Genomic DNA, 13,775 nt, shown 5'->3' on the forward strand with positions numbered 1-13,775 from the left:
GGGGGGGGGTGTGTTTCTCCGTTTGGCACCTCGGTCGTGAGGAGAAGCGAAACAAACGACGGGGCGAGAGAGAGAGAGAGACGGTGGGCGGGGCTCTGTGGCGCGGCGTCCAGACGGCTAGTTTGGTTGCTCTCCGGCTGCTGGCGAGTCCGTCTCCACGGCGACGGCGGGCGTTTCCTCCTCGAGTTTCCCTCGCTTGGCGTCCGGCTGCTCCCCCGCCAGCTGGTCGCCGTTCTGCCGCTTGGTGGGGAGCAAGGCGGAGGCAGAGGCGTGGGTGGCCAGCAGGTGGAGGGGGCTGGCGGCGGCCGGGGCTGCAGAGGACAGCAGAGTTAGCGCCAGCTAGCAGCTAGCAGCTAGCGGCTACCTGGCGTCTCACCTGAGCTGGAGGGCGCCTGCAGGGCGGTGGTCAGGCTGTGGGTGCCGTTCTGGGTGATGGCCTTGATGGGCAGCTGGTGCTGACCCACCGGCGCCTGCTGCACGATGGTGACCGTCTGCAGCGGCGCCACCGACTGGGAGCTCTGGATGATGCGACTGGAGGCGGCCAGAGAAGTGATGCTGGGAACCGCCTCCACTTTCACTGGACGGAGGAAACAGATATTATCTATTAATCACCAATCGATATCCTGACTCAGTAATCGATTAGTCACATGGTCAGTTAAAATAAGCTTCATCCAGTCTGATGATTGTTATATTTTGAAGTTGTTTACAGAAGTGTATTTGCATTGCAGTGCCATTTTTATGCTATTAGTTAAAAAGTGATTATAATTTATTGTAATCGCCCAGCAAAACCTGTTACCATAGCAACTGGCCTAAATACACAGTGTTTAAACCCTGGAAGAATTCAGCCAATCAGAATCGTTTCCCCACTAACCATCCATAAGCTCCGCCCCCCAAAAAGGACCAAAGCTCCTTCCTGAAAGGTTCTCCTCCTCATCCGGGCCTCACCTTTGACCTCCGTGTGCTCCCCGTTCTCCTGCGGTTCGCTCTTGATGATGGCGGCCGGCTGGGCGATGACGGTGGAGCCGGCCGGGATCTGCTGCAGGACGTGGACGGTCTGGACGGTGGGCTGGGAGCTGCTGGTGCTCACTGGGGACGCCATGGTGTAAGTCACTGGCTTGATGGTCTGAGGTAACTGGCGCTGGACCGCTATGAGGACCGGCTGGCTGCTGACCGGGGAGCCTGGACCAGAGGGGGGGCGGGTTAGCAACAGAGCTGCAGCGTGGAAGGGAAGAAGAAGAAGAATGACGCCGCGGCACCTGGTGTGTTTTGTGCAAAGCGTGCTTCCTGGATGACCGCCAGTTTGGGCTGGATGGCGGCGGTGGGCACTGGGGGGGGAGCGGAGGGCGTGTCCGGCTCCAGGGGCACCGGGGAGCCCTCCCGGGACAGACTGTCCGGGGTCTGCACCCCGCTGGAGTGAGCGGAGAGCACCCCGGAGTGATTGGGGGACGCTGGAGCGCTCCTGCAGGCCAGACGGAGAAATGAACACAATACTTACTGCTATCCTCGTGTTTGGTTAGAACTGGAATGAAGTAAAAATGAGACATGAACACAAAACCTAAATGTTCCCTGAGAGGAAAGAAGAAAATATCATGCTGCAATGCAATATTCGCCCCCTGCTGGTCATCAGCCAGATGGCAGCAAATGTGCAGCAGCTGCAGCTGATTGAAGGCCTGAGATGAAACTTTTATTTGTTGCTTCAATCGGGACTGAAATGAGATATTTGTTCAAAAGTATTTAAAGTATTTAGGATTTAATCACTGAAACACATCGGAGCTGAACTGGAGGTTCAACATGCTGGTTTTTAATGGGAATCAAATGGTTTATTATGCATCAGCAACACTCCAAACCAGATTAAGTAGTTCCTGCAGAACTTGACGGTTTTTTGTCTGATGATTTTATTAATCAGCAGAAAAATCAATAGAATAATCGATTGCTAATAATTGTTAGTTTAATGTTTCAGTGTCTAAAAGCTTCAATCTGACCTGAGCAGCTTCACGTTTCCTTTGACTCTCGGTCTGATGGAAACTGCTGCAGGACGACTTGTCACCGTTTTTCATGACTCCCACCTGAGCTGTTGATCTCTGCAGCTCCTCCAGAGCCGCCTGATATTTAGCAAACTTCTGAAGTTGCTCTACTTCTATGTGAACCACTTTGAGTTGCTCTGATCCAGTGAGATGAGCTCAGGTTTGTGTGATCTGTGGGGCCGACCTGGAGGAGAGGGGTCCATGTGGGGTCCGGAAGCAGGGGACCCCGCGGGGCCGTCGTTTCCTGAAGGCCTGCTCGATCAGCTTGGCCTCCGACGACGGGTCTATCCTCCAGAACGAGCCTTTGCCCGGCTCTTCCTGCGACCGCGCCACTTTGATGAAGTATCGGTTCAGCGACAGGTTGTGACGGATCGAGTTCTGCAGCGAGACAAGCGGTGACAGGAGGAAGAGGAGGAGGAGGAGGAGGAGGCGCAGCGGGCCGCGGCGGGACTCACCTGCCAGCCCTTGTCGGCGGTCCGGTAGTACGGGTAGTTCTTGGTGATGTGATTGTAGATTCCGTTTAGTGTGAGCTGCTTGTCCTGCGCCAGCGTTATGGCCTGGACGATCAGCTGTGCATAGGAGTACGGCGGCTTGGAGTCGTCCTGCAGAGAGCAGCACAGGAAACGGCGCATTTACTGCAACCTCAGCTGACCCAAAGCTTCACAGCCAATCAGAACGCAAGAAACGCAACCGAGTTTATGAAAAACAACAAAAACTGGCCGTAAAATACCAAAACAGTGCGAATAAAAACGCAGATTTTGCACGTTTGTTGTCTAGTTTTCACTTTTTTTGCTTGATGGAAGAAATTTATCCGAGTATAAGAACAGGATATGTTTGCTATATTTAGCCCAGTTTAGTAAATTATAAAAAGTGTTCAGGAAAAGCTTGGTTATAAAAAATACTTTGTGTTATAATGAACATTTTCCACTGTAAGGCAATAATGTCTGTAATAAGATTTGCCTCATTCTTAGATTGCAGTCAGGGTCCACACAAAATCAGTCCCCGGGCCAGAAATGGCCCTCGGGCCGCACTTTGGACCCCCCGGTATGAAATGGTTCTTCCAGTGGATTAGTAACCGTCTGCTGTGTTTCCTGCTGACCTTGGGGCTGTCCTCTCCGGAGGCCTCCTTGTCGTTCTCAGGCTGCGAGTTGTCGTTGATGAGCTGCAGCTCCACGGAGCTGACCATGCGGCCCCCCATCCTGTAGCTCGAGGAGCCCGCCCCCCGGGGGCTGGAGGGGCAGGAGTTAGCAGCGCTGCAGGAGCACAAACACCACGAGCTTTACAACCAAACCAGGACAAACCGGCCGGATCCGGAGCTGAAAATGCTTCAAACGAGCTCATCTGGCCGCAGCTCTGCACCGACATCGACGCAAATCAGCCTCCCTGGCAACACGGCAGAGAGTTCAGGAGCAACGGGATGGAAACATGACTCCACCAGTCACAGCGCCACCAAGTTTTAAAGCAGCAAAAAACTGACACGTTTATGAAAACATGGGATTTTACCTTTCATTCTCATTAAATAACTGATGCTGGGTTTTTCTTTCTGGCCAAACATGACAGAACTTTTATCATTTGCTTCATAATTAGCAAAAATAACTGTAAATAACTAAATAATTCTAAATAATTAACTGTAAATAACTAAATAACTGTAAATAATTAACTGTAAATAACTAAATAACTGTAAATAATTAACTGTAAATAACTAAATAACTGTAAATAATTAACTGTAATTAACTGTAAATAATTAATTGTAAATAACCAAATAACTAAATAATTAACTGTAAATAACCAAATAACTGTAAATAATTAACTGTAATTACCTGTAAAACAGAAGGAAACACTGAGTTCCTTCAGACTAAACTCTCCTGTTCAGAGCTGCTTTTGAATCATCATGAATGAAACGTCGACCAACATATTTGACGTGTATTGATGATATTGATGATGTCACTCATCAGAATCTTATTGGTTTCTAAACTTTTGGCTGTATGGTGTTTTTGTATTTTTGTGTTTTATGATTTAAAGCACCTTGAAACGCCTTGCTGCTGAAATGCTTTACACAAAAAAAAACTTGACTGATGGATAAACTTGTTTTTATGTCAAACTGCTTGTTTTTTGGAGTTTTTTAAATACCAATATTTATTCTTTATCCAATTAGGAATTGTTTTATTTGACTCAAATTTCACTGTATTTTTGGAAATAATTTAGCCACATTTTACTAAAACAATACAGCTTGTTTTTGACCCTCCCAGAGCTCCGTACAGTGTCTTTCTGATGGATCCATGGATATCAAAAATACAGCTTGTTTTTGNGTCTTTCTGATGGATCCATGGATATCAAAAATACAGCTTGTTTTTGGCCCTACCAGAGCTCCGTACAGCGTCTTTCTGATGGATCCATGGATATCGAATGTTTATGTTTACCAGAGTGGAGCAGTAATGAGTAAAATCTGCCCTGGTTCTGGAGGAGTTTCAACAACCTGCTGGTTTCCTCCGACCTTTAACCTTTAACGGATGTTTTTGGGTGAATCTTGTGCAGGTGAATGCTTTCCCAGGTACCTGATGGTGCCGGTGGGTGACGGCAGCGGGCTCATCAGGTGAGCGATGTTGTCTGGAATGTTGATGGTAAGTGGGGAGATCTGAGGCTGTACTGGTTTCACTGGGGACTCTGGCGCCTCTCGCTTGGCCTTCTTCCCGCTGGACAGCGCCGTGAAGTTGATCTTGATGTTGGTGCTGGGAAACCTGAACGTGCACCTGCAGAAAAATCAGAAAACAACGCAGAGAACAGAGAAAGTCAACCTGAAGGCGCCTCATCGACACGTCAGAAAAATATGACGAGTTTTAAATGGCTGATTAATTAACTAAAAACAAAAAAACCTGGATTCATTTTGAGAACTTAAAGAAAATGTGAATAATGGATTTTATTATGATGGATATTAATTATCCATTATTCAAGCTTGTTTACATATTTTAGCCTCTTTTATGGTAAAAGGAGCTAAAACATGTAAGAACTTAGATATTTAAATGACTAAAATCTGTTTATGAAAAACTGAACACGAACAGATGAAATTAATCCGATTGGCTGATTTCCAGGTCAAAACATCAAAACAGATTCACGTCTCTAAAAAAACAGCCGAGACGCTTCCGATGTTCGGAAGTTAACGAGGACGGGAAGACAACCTGCGGGTGGCGCATTTGGGATTAAACTGCCGGGCAAAGGAACAAAAACCCGGGTTTCCAATCAGCTGGAGGCGACTTTCAGTTTCCTGCACCAGGGTTTCACAGAGCTAGCGGTAGCTACGTTAGCTTCCTTCGTCTGAACTGGCTGTGCTGCGTCTCACAGGAGCCTGAAGCACCTGAGGAGATAAAAATAACTCCAGACTCATCCAGACTGTCGGCGCTCTGTGAAACCTAAATATACATCAAAAACCTGACAGCTTCTTCATGTCACCAGTTCATGAAACGTTCTGGAGACACTCAGCTTCACATAGCGGCACAACACTGAAGGAACAACAGAAACAGATGGATGTTTAAACTTGAAGCCGTTTTAAAGTCAGGCTGTGAATTTTACTTTTATTTGACCGTTTTAGAGTAAAAACAGGTCAAACTGTCCAGTTTGTCTCTTTAAGGTTGGAGCAACGATAAATCCGCCCGGTGACAATTTATTACATCTGAAATCTTTTTTTTTTAAACATTGTAGGGCTGCAACTAACGACTATTTTAGTCAACAATTAATTGGATAAAAAACTGACATGCGGCAGATTTTTTATTTAATCACTTAAGTTTAATAAAAGATGCAAATAAGCAAAAAATTCTATTAGTTTTTTGATTAAGAAATAAACATTTTTTATCCTAAAATATAAAAAAAATCATTCTTTTAATAAACGCTTGATGCATCTGCAGCTAAATAAGAACCATCTACTAATCTGTTAATTAATCCTGATTAATAACTGGACAGCAAAAGGTGCTTAATATGAGATACTTGTTACAGAATTTGAACCAGGAAAAAAAATATTTACAGGAAAATAATTTTTCTTATCTGAAATGCTAAATGTTGGTATTTTCATAGTTTTGGCTTTATTGCTGCTCCGTATGTCTTCCAGCAAAATGGCCTTTTTGAGTCGTTATGCTCCAGTTAATGATTAATCGATAACTAAATGAGTTGATTATTTCAAAAATCGATTAATGGCTTCAGCCCTAAAACCTTCCTGCTGCACTGATTGGAGTTTTATGGCCAATCACAGATCGATAAAAAACCAAACCTGCTGATGTCGATTTATTTTGTCTGAAAAGTCACCAAATGCAGCGACAAGGTCTCTGATTTTCAGATCAAATCGGTTTCTCCTGTGAGCGTCGGTCGATCGTTGAGCTACAAAAGTTAAGGAAACTGTTTAACAGGAACCAGGTTTTATCTTTGATAAGAAACGTTTTAAATAAAACATGATTTAAACTGCTGTTAAAACCACAGGAAGTAACTTTAGGCTGCAAAAACACAAAATCTGACTAAGTAGTTTTGGTCTAGTTTCTACTGCAAACATCTTAGTACAGTTAAAATAAGACAAAACTAACTTACAAATAACTTTTCAACAAGAAGTTTGAGCTTGTTTTAAGTGAATAAGTCATTAATATTGATTAAAAAAAGTTCTAGTTCCACTGGAAGATTATTTCACTAAGTAAGATATTTTTCCCATGTGTTTAGTGAAATAATCTGCCAGTGGACTGGAACTTTTTATCAATATCATTTAGTTAAAACAAGCTCCTGTATCTTGCTGCGAAGTTATTTGTAAGTTAGTTTTGTCTTATTTAAAGTGTTTTCAGACATTTGCTCTGGAAAATGGATCAAAACCAAGACAAAAACCTCTTTATTTCTCTAAAACGGAAGCTTCAATGTGTAGAAAACGCCGGATCTGGAGCAGAATGAAAACAGAGTTCAGGGTGATTGAGCCCCCAGCCTGTGCGCCGCCACAGATCCCTCTTTATTACCCCATTTCTCTCCCACAACAACAATGAGGCACAAACTGAAAACGGGAGAAAGAAAACACAGTTGCTACGCTGCTAAGCCGCGAGGACGGCAACAAACAAAGCTTGTTCAACTGAAAGCTTTCGCTTGAATCTCACCCCCACCCGGCGCAGAGCAGAATGTAAACAAAGAGGACAGGCAGGGAGGAAGAGCCGCGGCTCGGGGTGCGAGCGAGCGAGCGAGGCGGCAGGGAGCGGGAAAGGGCCGTTCCTCCTGCTGGATCCACTGACATCACCGCAGAGGAATCCCAGCAGTACGAGTGTGTGTGTGTGTGTGTGTGTGTGTGTTTGAGGAGCAGAAAACTGTAAACTCCTTCAAAGTTACAGGAAAACATTCACCCGGGACGGAAACTGCATCAAGTCAAAACAAGCCGCTGTTTTCTCAGAGCAAGAAAATGGTTTCATGTTGGGAGATTGCGCAATGAGAGCGAGCGAGCGAGCGGTGTGCAAAGTCTGAGCAGCGCTGGCAGGAGCTGCGAGGTTGTTTACACTGCAGGCGCTGCTGTGAAAAGCTGCAACCAGATTCCAGCAAATCTGTCTCAACAAAATGTAAACAGCGCCGCGGCGTGAAGGACGCTGCAAACGCTGAAAACACTCAGATGAACAAATAAAAATCCACTCGTTTGCAACCAAAACAAAGCGACAGACGCATGTTGGGCTGCGGTGGAGAGAGCTACTGCAAACAGAAAGACACGTAAAAACACCTTCAACTTCACTTTTATTTAATCCACAGGGAAAATGGTGCAACTTGTGTCATTAAAGTGTCTTCAGAGAGAAGGATCTCAGGTAGCAGTCAGTCTCGCAAAGAACCTAAAGAGGCCTCTGACTGAAGACTGCTGCTGCGTGACATGCTAACAGCTCCATGTGAAATGATACTCCACAGAAACATCCAGGATGAAGCCATCAGGTGTTAGCTAGCTCTGCTAATCCACCTCCTTTGCTTTTGCTGCTCCTCTTTAAACCCCCACACCTCAGAAATCAGAGAGAGGAATTGTCCCAGCATCCAAAACCTCAACTAAATGAATTATGAACAAAAATAATTTTAGAGAGTCAGAGCGACGCCAGCATGTTGCTGCCATTTTTAAAAACAACTTTAAAATGTTTCATTTCATTCAATTTGTCATTTTAGCTAAATTAAATGAACATTTTCCTTTTTTGTCTTTAGTTTAATAGATTCACAACTATTTATGTCCTTCAATATTCCAGACTTTTCCACACCCGGATTTTTCCGTTTTTAATCAATCATTTGGGATAATTGGACAGAGATCCCACGAGAGGAAGAGAGAGAATGTGTGTGTGTGTGTGTGTGTGTGTGTGTGTGTGTGTGTGTGTGTGTGTGTRGGTGATTAAATAAAATAAAAGCTGAAAAAGCAACCCATACTTTAGGGATAATGTGACTGAGACGTTAGTCATAAAACAAATAAATAGTTTGGATTAAAAATCAAAGCTAAAAGAAAAACCATGAAATGATGTAACTTTCTATAACTGTGACCTTTTAAAGAAAAAGAAGAATTTAACATCTTCTTCTACTGGCAGGAGCGAGTTCAACAGCAAGTCAGAAAATCAACCAACTGACCACGCTGGCGGACATTTTGTTCCCGATCCGACAACTTACCATCTTTATTTTTATTCTAAGAAGATGTGGTTTTGAGACACCAATGATGCTGCAGGATGCATCGCGAATATGTCGTGTAATTTTCATACTGCAGTTTGGAGTGCAATAGTTGCAGGCTAACATAATACAAGTGTTACAAACTTCCATTTTTATTGCTAATGTGACAATCAGCCAGTTAGCCTTTGGTCTCACAGCAGTTTATCACAACGAACATTAAACCAAAATACTCAGGAGAAAATCAGAACAAATCACAACTGATGAACTTCAAAGTTTACAAACATTTTCGCAGTCGGATTTTCTAACATCTGATAAATAATATCTACCACCGGGGGGCAGCGCTGAGTTATTCTGTGGAAAATGGTTCAATATAAAATCTGCACAAAATTAAAAACAGCTTATTAACATTTTAACAAGTCATAATAAGTGAAAATACTAAACTATTAGGGGATTAATGAACGAAAACAGAGTGGCTTCAACCTGAACACATGCAGAATGTTGATGTTGGGAACCAAGAATGTAACGCCACGTTCTGTAGGGCGACTTTAAAAAGTGACACCAGAACCAAGCAGAGGAAACTTCCAGCTGTTTGGGAGGATGAAGGTTCATCATGCAGTGACAGTGGAGAAAGAGAGACAAGCCCAAAACGTTCATCTGGATGTACACAGAACAGGCCCAAACCAGCAGAACTCTGGATTATCACGTCCCAGAGTTTAATCACGTTTTATTCTCAAACATGATCCCTGTTTAACATATGCTGGCTGTTTTCAAGCAGCTGTAATGTTTAATCCATTCATCCCACTGGCTGTGCCTAGCAATGTCACTTTATTCACTAAAAAACCAACAGAAATAACAAATCTCCTGTCAGTTCTGAACTTTCCAGTTTGTATTTTAGAATAAAATTAAACCAAATAAGTTTCAGAAATTGAAAAATATTTGTTTACTTAAAAACCAAGTAAAGAAAAACCTTAAAACCCATATTTTAATTTTTATTAATTGAATCGAGTGAACTGTAACTTTAAAGTAGGATTGTTTTAACTGTTGATCCCATATTAACTGTCAACTTATGTACAAGATATTTCCTCATCCTATAATATGGTGAAACACATTATTGCAAAAGCTGAGCGAGCTTTTTGTTGTTTTTTTGGAGTTTTGTCAGTAATCGCCATATTAGATATCTTTACACATTTATTATTTTTCTTCTCAGTTTGAACTAGAAACATTTATGAGGATAAGAGTTTCAGTCCACTGGAAAAGTGAAAGGAACCGGTTTCCTGAGATCACATGACCGTTTAGATCTCATGTTTTATCGGTAAAGCCGCTCAGAAAGTGGAGTTTAAATGCAGCCATGATGCGTTCAGGTGTGTTTACTACGCGGAGAAAGGAGCTCTGGGATCTGATTTAGCGGACTGGAGGTCACGGCTTGTGCAAACGGTGCAGCGCAGGGCGGGGACCGGTTGGTTTGTTTACGTTCACGGGTCGAGAAAAGCTTCATTCACAATTAATACACACGACCCACAGTGGGGAAACACCGCAGAGTGGCGATTTTACTGCATCGTGGCTGCACATTTCTGAATGGGAATGTACAAAATAGCACCGTTTTCAATAACAGGCGCAGAAACATCACCGAGCTCCGACATAAGCGCAGAGGGGGGAGAGGAAGGCTGAGCTGACCCACCGGTGGGCTGTGGAATGTGCGTGGAATGACGGCAGCAGGCTCGTGAAAACGGTTGCTAACAGGAATGTCAACAAAGAGAAGGGCTTTAGGAAACAGGATGCGGACTTCTTGCTAACATGCTAAACACGTGGTGCTCTCGACCCTTGCTCGCAAATACAAACCTAATGTTGTTAAATGTTAACTTCAGCTGTCCGGATGCTCCGGCTACTGCCCCCGCTCCCCCCCCGATGGGTGGCGGTGCTGGAGGGTGAACTTACATTCGTGGTAGCTGCAGAGGAGGGGCGCCCCGTCTTAGGAACACTCCGTCCACAAACACCCCGTTTTTACCCAGACACCTCAGGTAGAAGTCCCCGCTGCCGGTGCCGTCGTCGCTGGCCGTGAATATCTCCAGATGCCGCCGCGAGATGAAGCTCGAGTGGCCCATGCTCACGTCCACGGAGCCCTGAGAGGAGTTCCGGCCGATGGTCACCGAGCGCTTCTTCATCATGTATTCGAATTCACGGCCCTCTAGCCGGGCAATCGGCCCAGACGATCCGCTAACTTGAACAGCCATGTTCGGGGTGGGAGCCTCGAAACGCCTCAAAATAAAATGTTGGGGGCAACTAAACACCACTGCACGCACGCCCGACTGTGGCCCTTCAAAGGCGTTCAAACGGAGCGCATCTACAAGAGGGGCATCAAACTGAAAACAGGAATCCAGAGGGAAACATGCGAGGCCAGGGACAGCGGCTCCGACCCACCGCCGAGAGAAAGGGGAGCGGAGGCAGCCAACCAAAAGAGGCCAGAGGCGGATAGGGTGTAACTGCCACCGGCGTCCGCCAATCACAATGCAGGAAGGTGATGGAACGCAGTAGCTACAGCCAATCACGTGTGAGTATTTTTCAGAGGACACATTCAAGGTCGGTTGGTGTGTAGCTGTTGTACGTGCATATGCTGTTAGGAACATAGACGTAAACGAGTAGACGTCGCATCTGCTTCATCGCCCAGAAGAAACAATTCGTCAGCGCGTCCGCCATATTGCGAGTGGCAGGCCTCTTTGATAACCGTTAAAGGTGAGCTTTGAAATAGGATTTTATGATTAAATGAATAAGTTTACGATAAACTAAGTTTTATTATTATACAATACATGTCCGTAGTAGTACTAATAACAGTGACTATTGAGTCAAAATTAAATATTATCTTCATAACGTTCTGAAAATTCACCCAAACATACCTTAATTTACACCTGCAGATGTACTGAACCATCTATGTTTTAATCTATAACAATATTCAGTTCAATTCAATTAAATTCAGTAAAATTTTATTTGTCCACAAGATGCAATGTAATGGCACAGTGGAACAGGGCGAAACAAAAACATTAAAAACAGACAAGGATCATCATATTAAAAAAGATACTTAAATTAAAAGATACAACCTAAATAAATAAATGAATAAATAAATGTATGGTACGCAGAATCCACGCCCACACCACGTATATAAACATACATAAGAATATAAACGACATATTTGCATGTATGGAACCTTATAAGGAACAATACGATGTGCTTTGTGTTTTTTAAGGCTCGATGTGAAACCCTTTAAAGTTGTTTTTTAGTTATTGAAGATAATACTGCCAATTTACAGTTTTAATAAAAAAATACATGTTTTTTAATTAACTATTATTTAACAGATTGCTGTTAAACTCCTTAAGACGCTTGCTATGCTACTAATACGAAAATCATCATAATAATAATAATCATCATCATTATTATTATTATTATTATTATTGGGTGGTCGACCCTGCTTTTCACTCAGCGTCTATGTTCATAGGTCTATGTTTCGGGCGGAGGTAAGAGGTGGAGCCTATCGCAGCAGGACGGGAGTTGATCGATACGTTAACACATGCTATCAGCCTCCTTAATCACCACAGTTACAGATAACCGACAATCCGCGGCAGTTCCTCGACTCCAGCCCCAGATTCTCGCTGTTATCCGGGAGTAAACTGTGTGTCGTTGTGGGAGTGTGAATGTGAAGGATTCTGCTCTGCTGTGGCTTTTACGCCGCAGCGCTGCAAAGCCACGGCGGTATTCCACCAAAGAGTCCATGTCTGGTTTTACTGAGGTCTCTGCAGCGTCTTGTTGCTGCGTGTGTACTATCAGATTATTGTAAACAACAACACATAGTTTTCCTGCACGTGTTAAATCTGCTCTGCCGTCTGTTATGTGATAAATGTCACTTTGCTGACCGGTTGTAAAGTCAGGTGACAGGTTGCCCACCGTCACATGTTTACCGATGCAGGTGGAGGCAGATCGGTGACAGGAAACACACACAAACACACCTCCTACGGGCAGCTGAGAGAAACTACCGAGTCCAACATGTCTGGACACCGGAGCACCAACCAACACAGAGAGAACATTCAGTTTAATTCAATTAAAAATACTTTATTTGTCAGTCTGCTCTTTAAATCTCTGTCTGGCCCTGTGATCGTCCTGTAAACTCCTCTGGGAGTTCAGGTCAAAGTTCAGGTAGGTCTGTCCCAATAAAAAATAGATCAATTAACCGCATGATAAATAAAAATCAGCTCAATAATTTCCATTTGCGTGATTTACTGTTTCTCTCTTTTCTCTCTTTCTACCAAAAACTGGATGATAAAAGTCTCCAGTTTGGTGTTTTGGTCTCAAACAGACTTCAAGTTCATTTTATTTGTCGTTTCATTTTGAATATTTAAAATATCTTCCTGTGTTAAATGTTCATTAGAAATTTTAAGTTTGTTGATATTTGAGAATGTGTTTTTGCGTTATTGTGTCATTGCTGCCATATTACTAGAAAATAAACAAAGTAATTTAGTCGATGATTTACGGTCCAGCTTCTTTCACTCGAGTTCAGGTATTATTTGAGCTTTTCAGATGCTAATCAGCTGCTCCCAGTTGTAAAAGCAAGACCTTGTTGCCATGGTTACGTATCATAGCAACTGTCCAAAAGTACAATAAAAAAAATAAAGAGAGAGAGAGAAGAAATCCTTTCAGCATCCCAAACCAGAGGAAGCATGAACAGAACAAATGTAACGCAGCGGAGCTTTTTATTCTAGAACATGAAGCTCTATGCAGACCAGGCTGGGATTCGAACCGGGAACCTTCCTGCTGCAGGGCTGCTGCTCCATCATGAAGCTCCTCTCATTCACAGGTTTATTTAGCTGTGGAGAGGATTCCTTCATGCATAAAACAAAGTTATCGTCATGCACATGAAGCTGATTCAGCCTCTGCTCAGGCTCGAAAGGGTTAAAACAACATAAAACGAGTTAAAACGTCAGAATAAAGGAGCTTCACTAAATATCACATCAACGTGCAGCTGTTTCATCAGCATCATGTGCAAATGTGACCGGTGGATTTCTGCGTTGTGTGTGTTGTGTGGTGATCAGACAAACCACAAGACATCAAGTCTGGATTTGGAGGCGGTCTCCGTTTATT

General features: G+C 43.7%; 1 protein-coding gene and 1 long non-coding RNA gene across 2 annotated transcripts in view; one reads left to right on the plus strand and one right to left on the minus strand.

The window, feature by feature from the left end:
• Positions 1 to 15: 15 nt before the first annotated feature.
• On the minus strand, positions 16 to 11,071 carry foxk2b (forkhead box K2b). The gene is made up of 9 exons (XM_008402929.2): positions 10,587 to 11,071; positions 4,580 to 4,774; positions 3,124 to 3,277; positions 2,480 to 2,626; positions 2,209 to 2,402; positions 1,257 to 1,459; positions 946 to 1,179; positions 377 to 577; positions 16 to 311 (listed from the first exon to the last, which is right to left on the minus strand). Exons 1-9 carry the CDS (start codon positions 10,880 to 10,882, stop codon positions 118 to 120), a joined length of 1,818 nt encoding a protein of 605 aa, XP_008401151.1. The 5' UTR covers positions 10,883 to 11,071; the 3' UTR covers positions 16 to 117.
• Positions 11,072 to 11,109: 38 nt separating this feature from the next.
• Positions 11,110 to 13,775, plus strand: part of LOC108165991 (uncharacterized) — a 5,927-nt gene continuing 3,261 nt past the window's right edge. Inside the window, exon 1 of the long non-coding RNA XR_001776305.1 lies at positions 11,110 to 11,199. This is a non-coding gene — a long non-coding RNA (uncharacterized LOC108165991). The remainder of the gene's footprint in view (positions 11,200 to 13,775) is intronic.

The sequence above is a fragment of the Poecilia reticulata genome, unplaced genomic scaffold (assembly GCF_000633615.1).
Source record: "Poecilia reticulata strain Guanapo unplaced genomic scaffold, Guppy_female_1.0+MT scaffold_271, whole genome shotgun sequence".
Classification (NCBI taxonomy): Eukaryota; Metazoa; Chordata; class Actinopteri; order Cyprinodontiformes; family Poeciliidae; genus Poecilia; species Poecilia reticulata.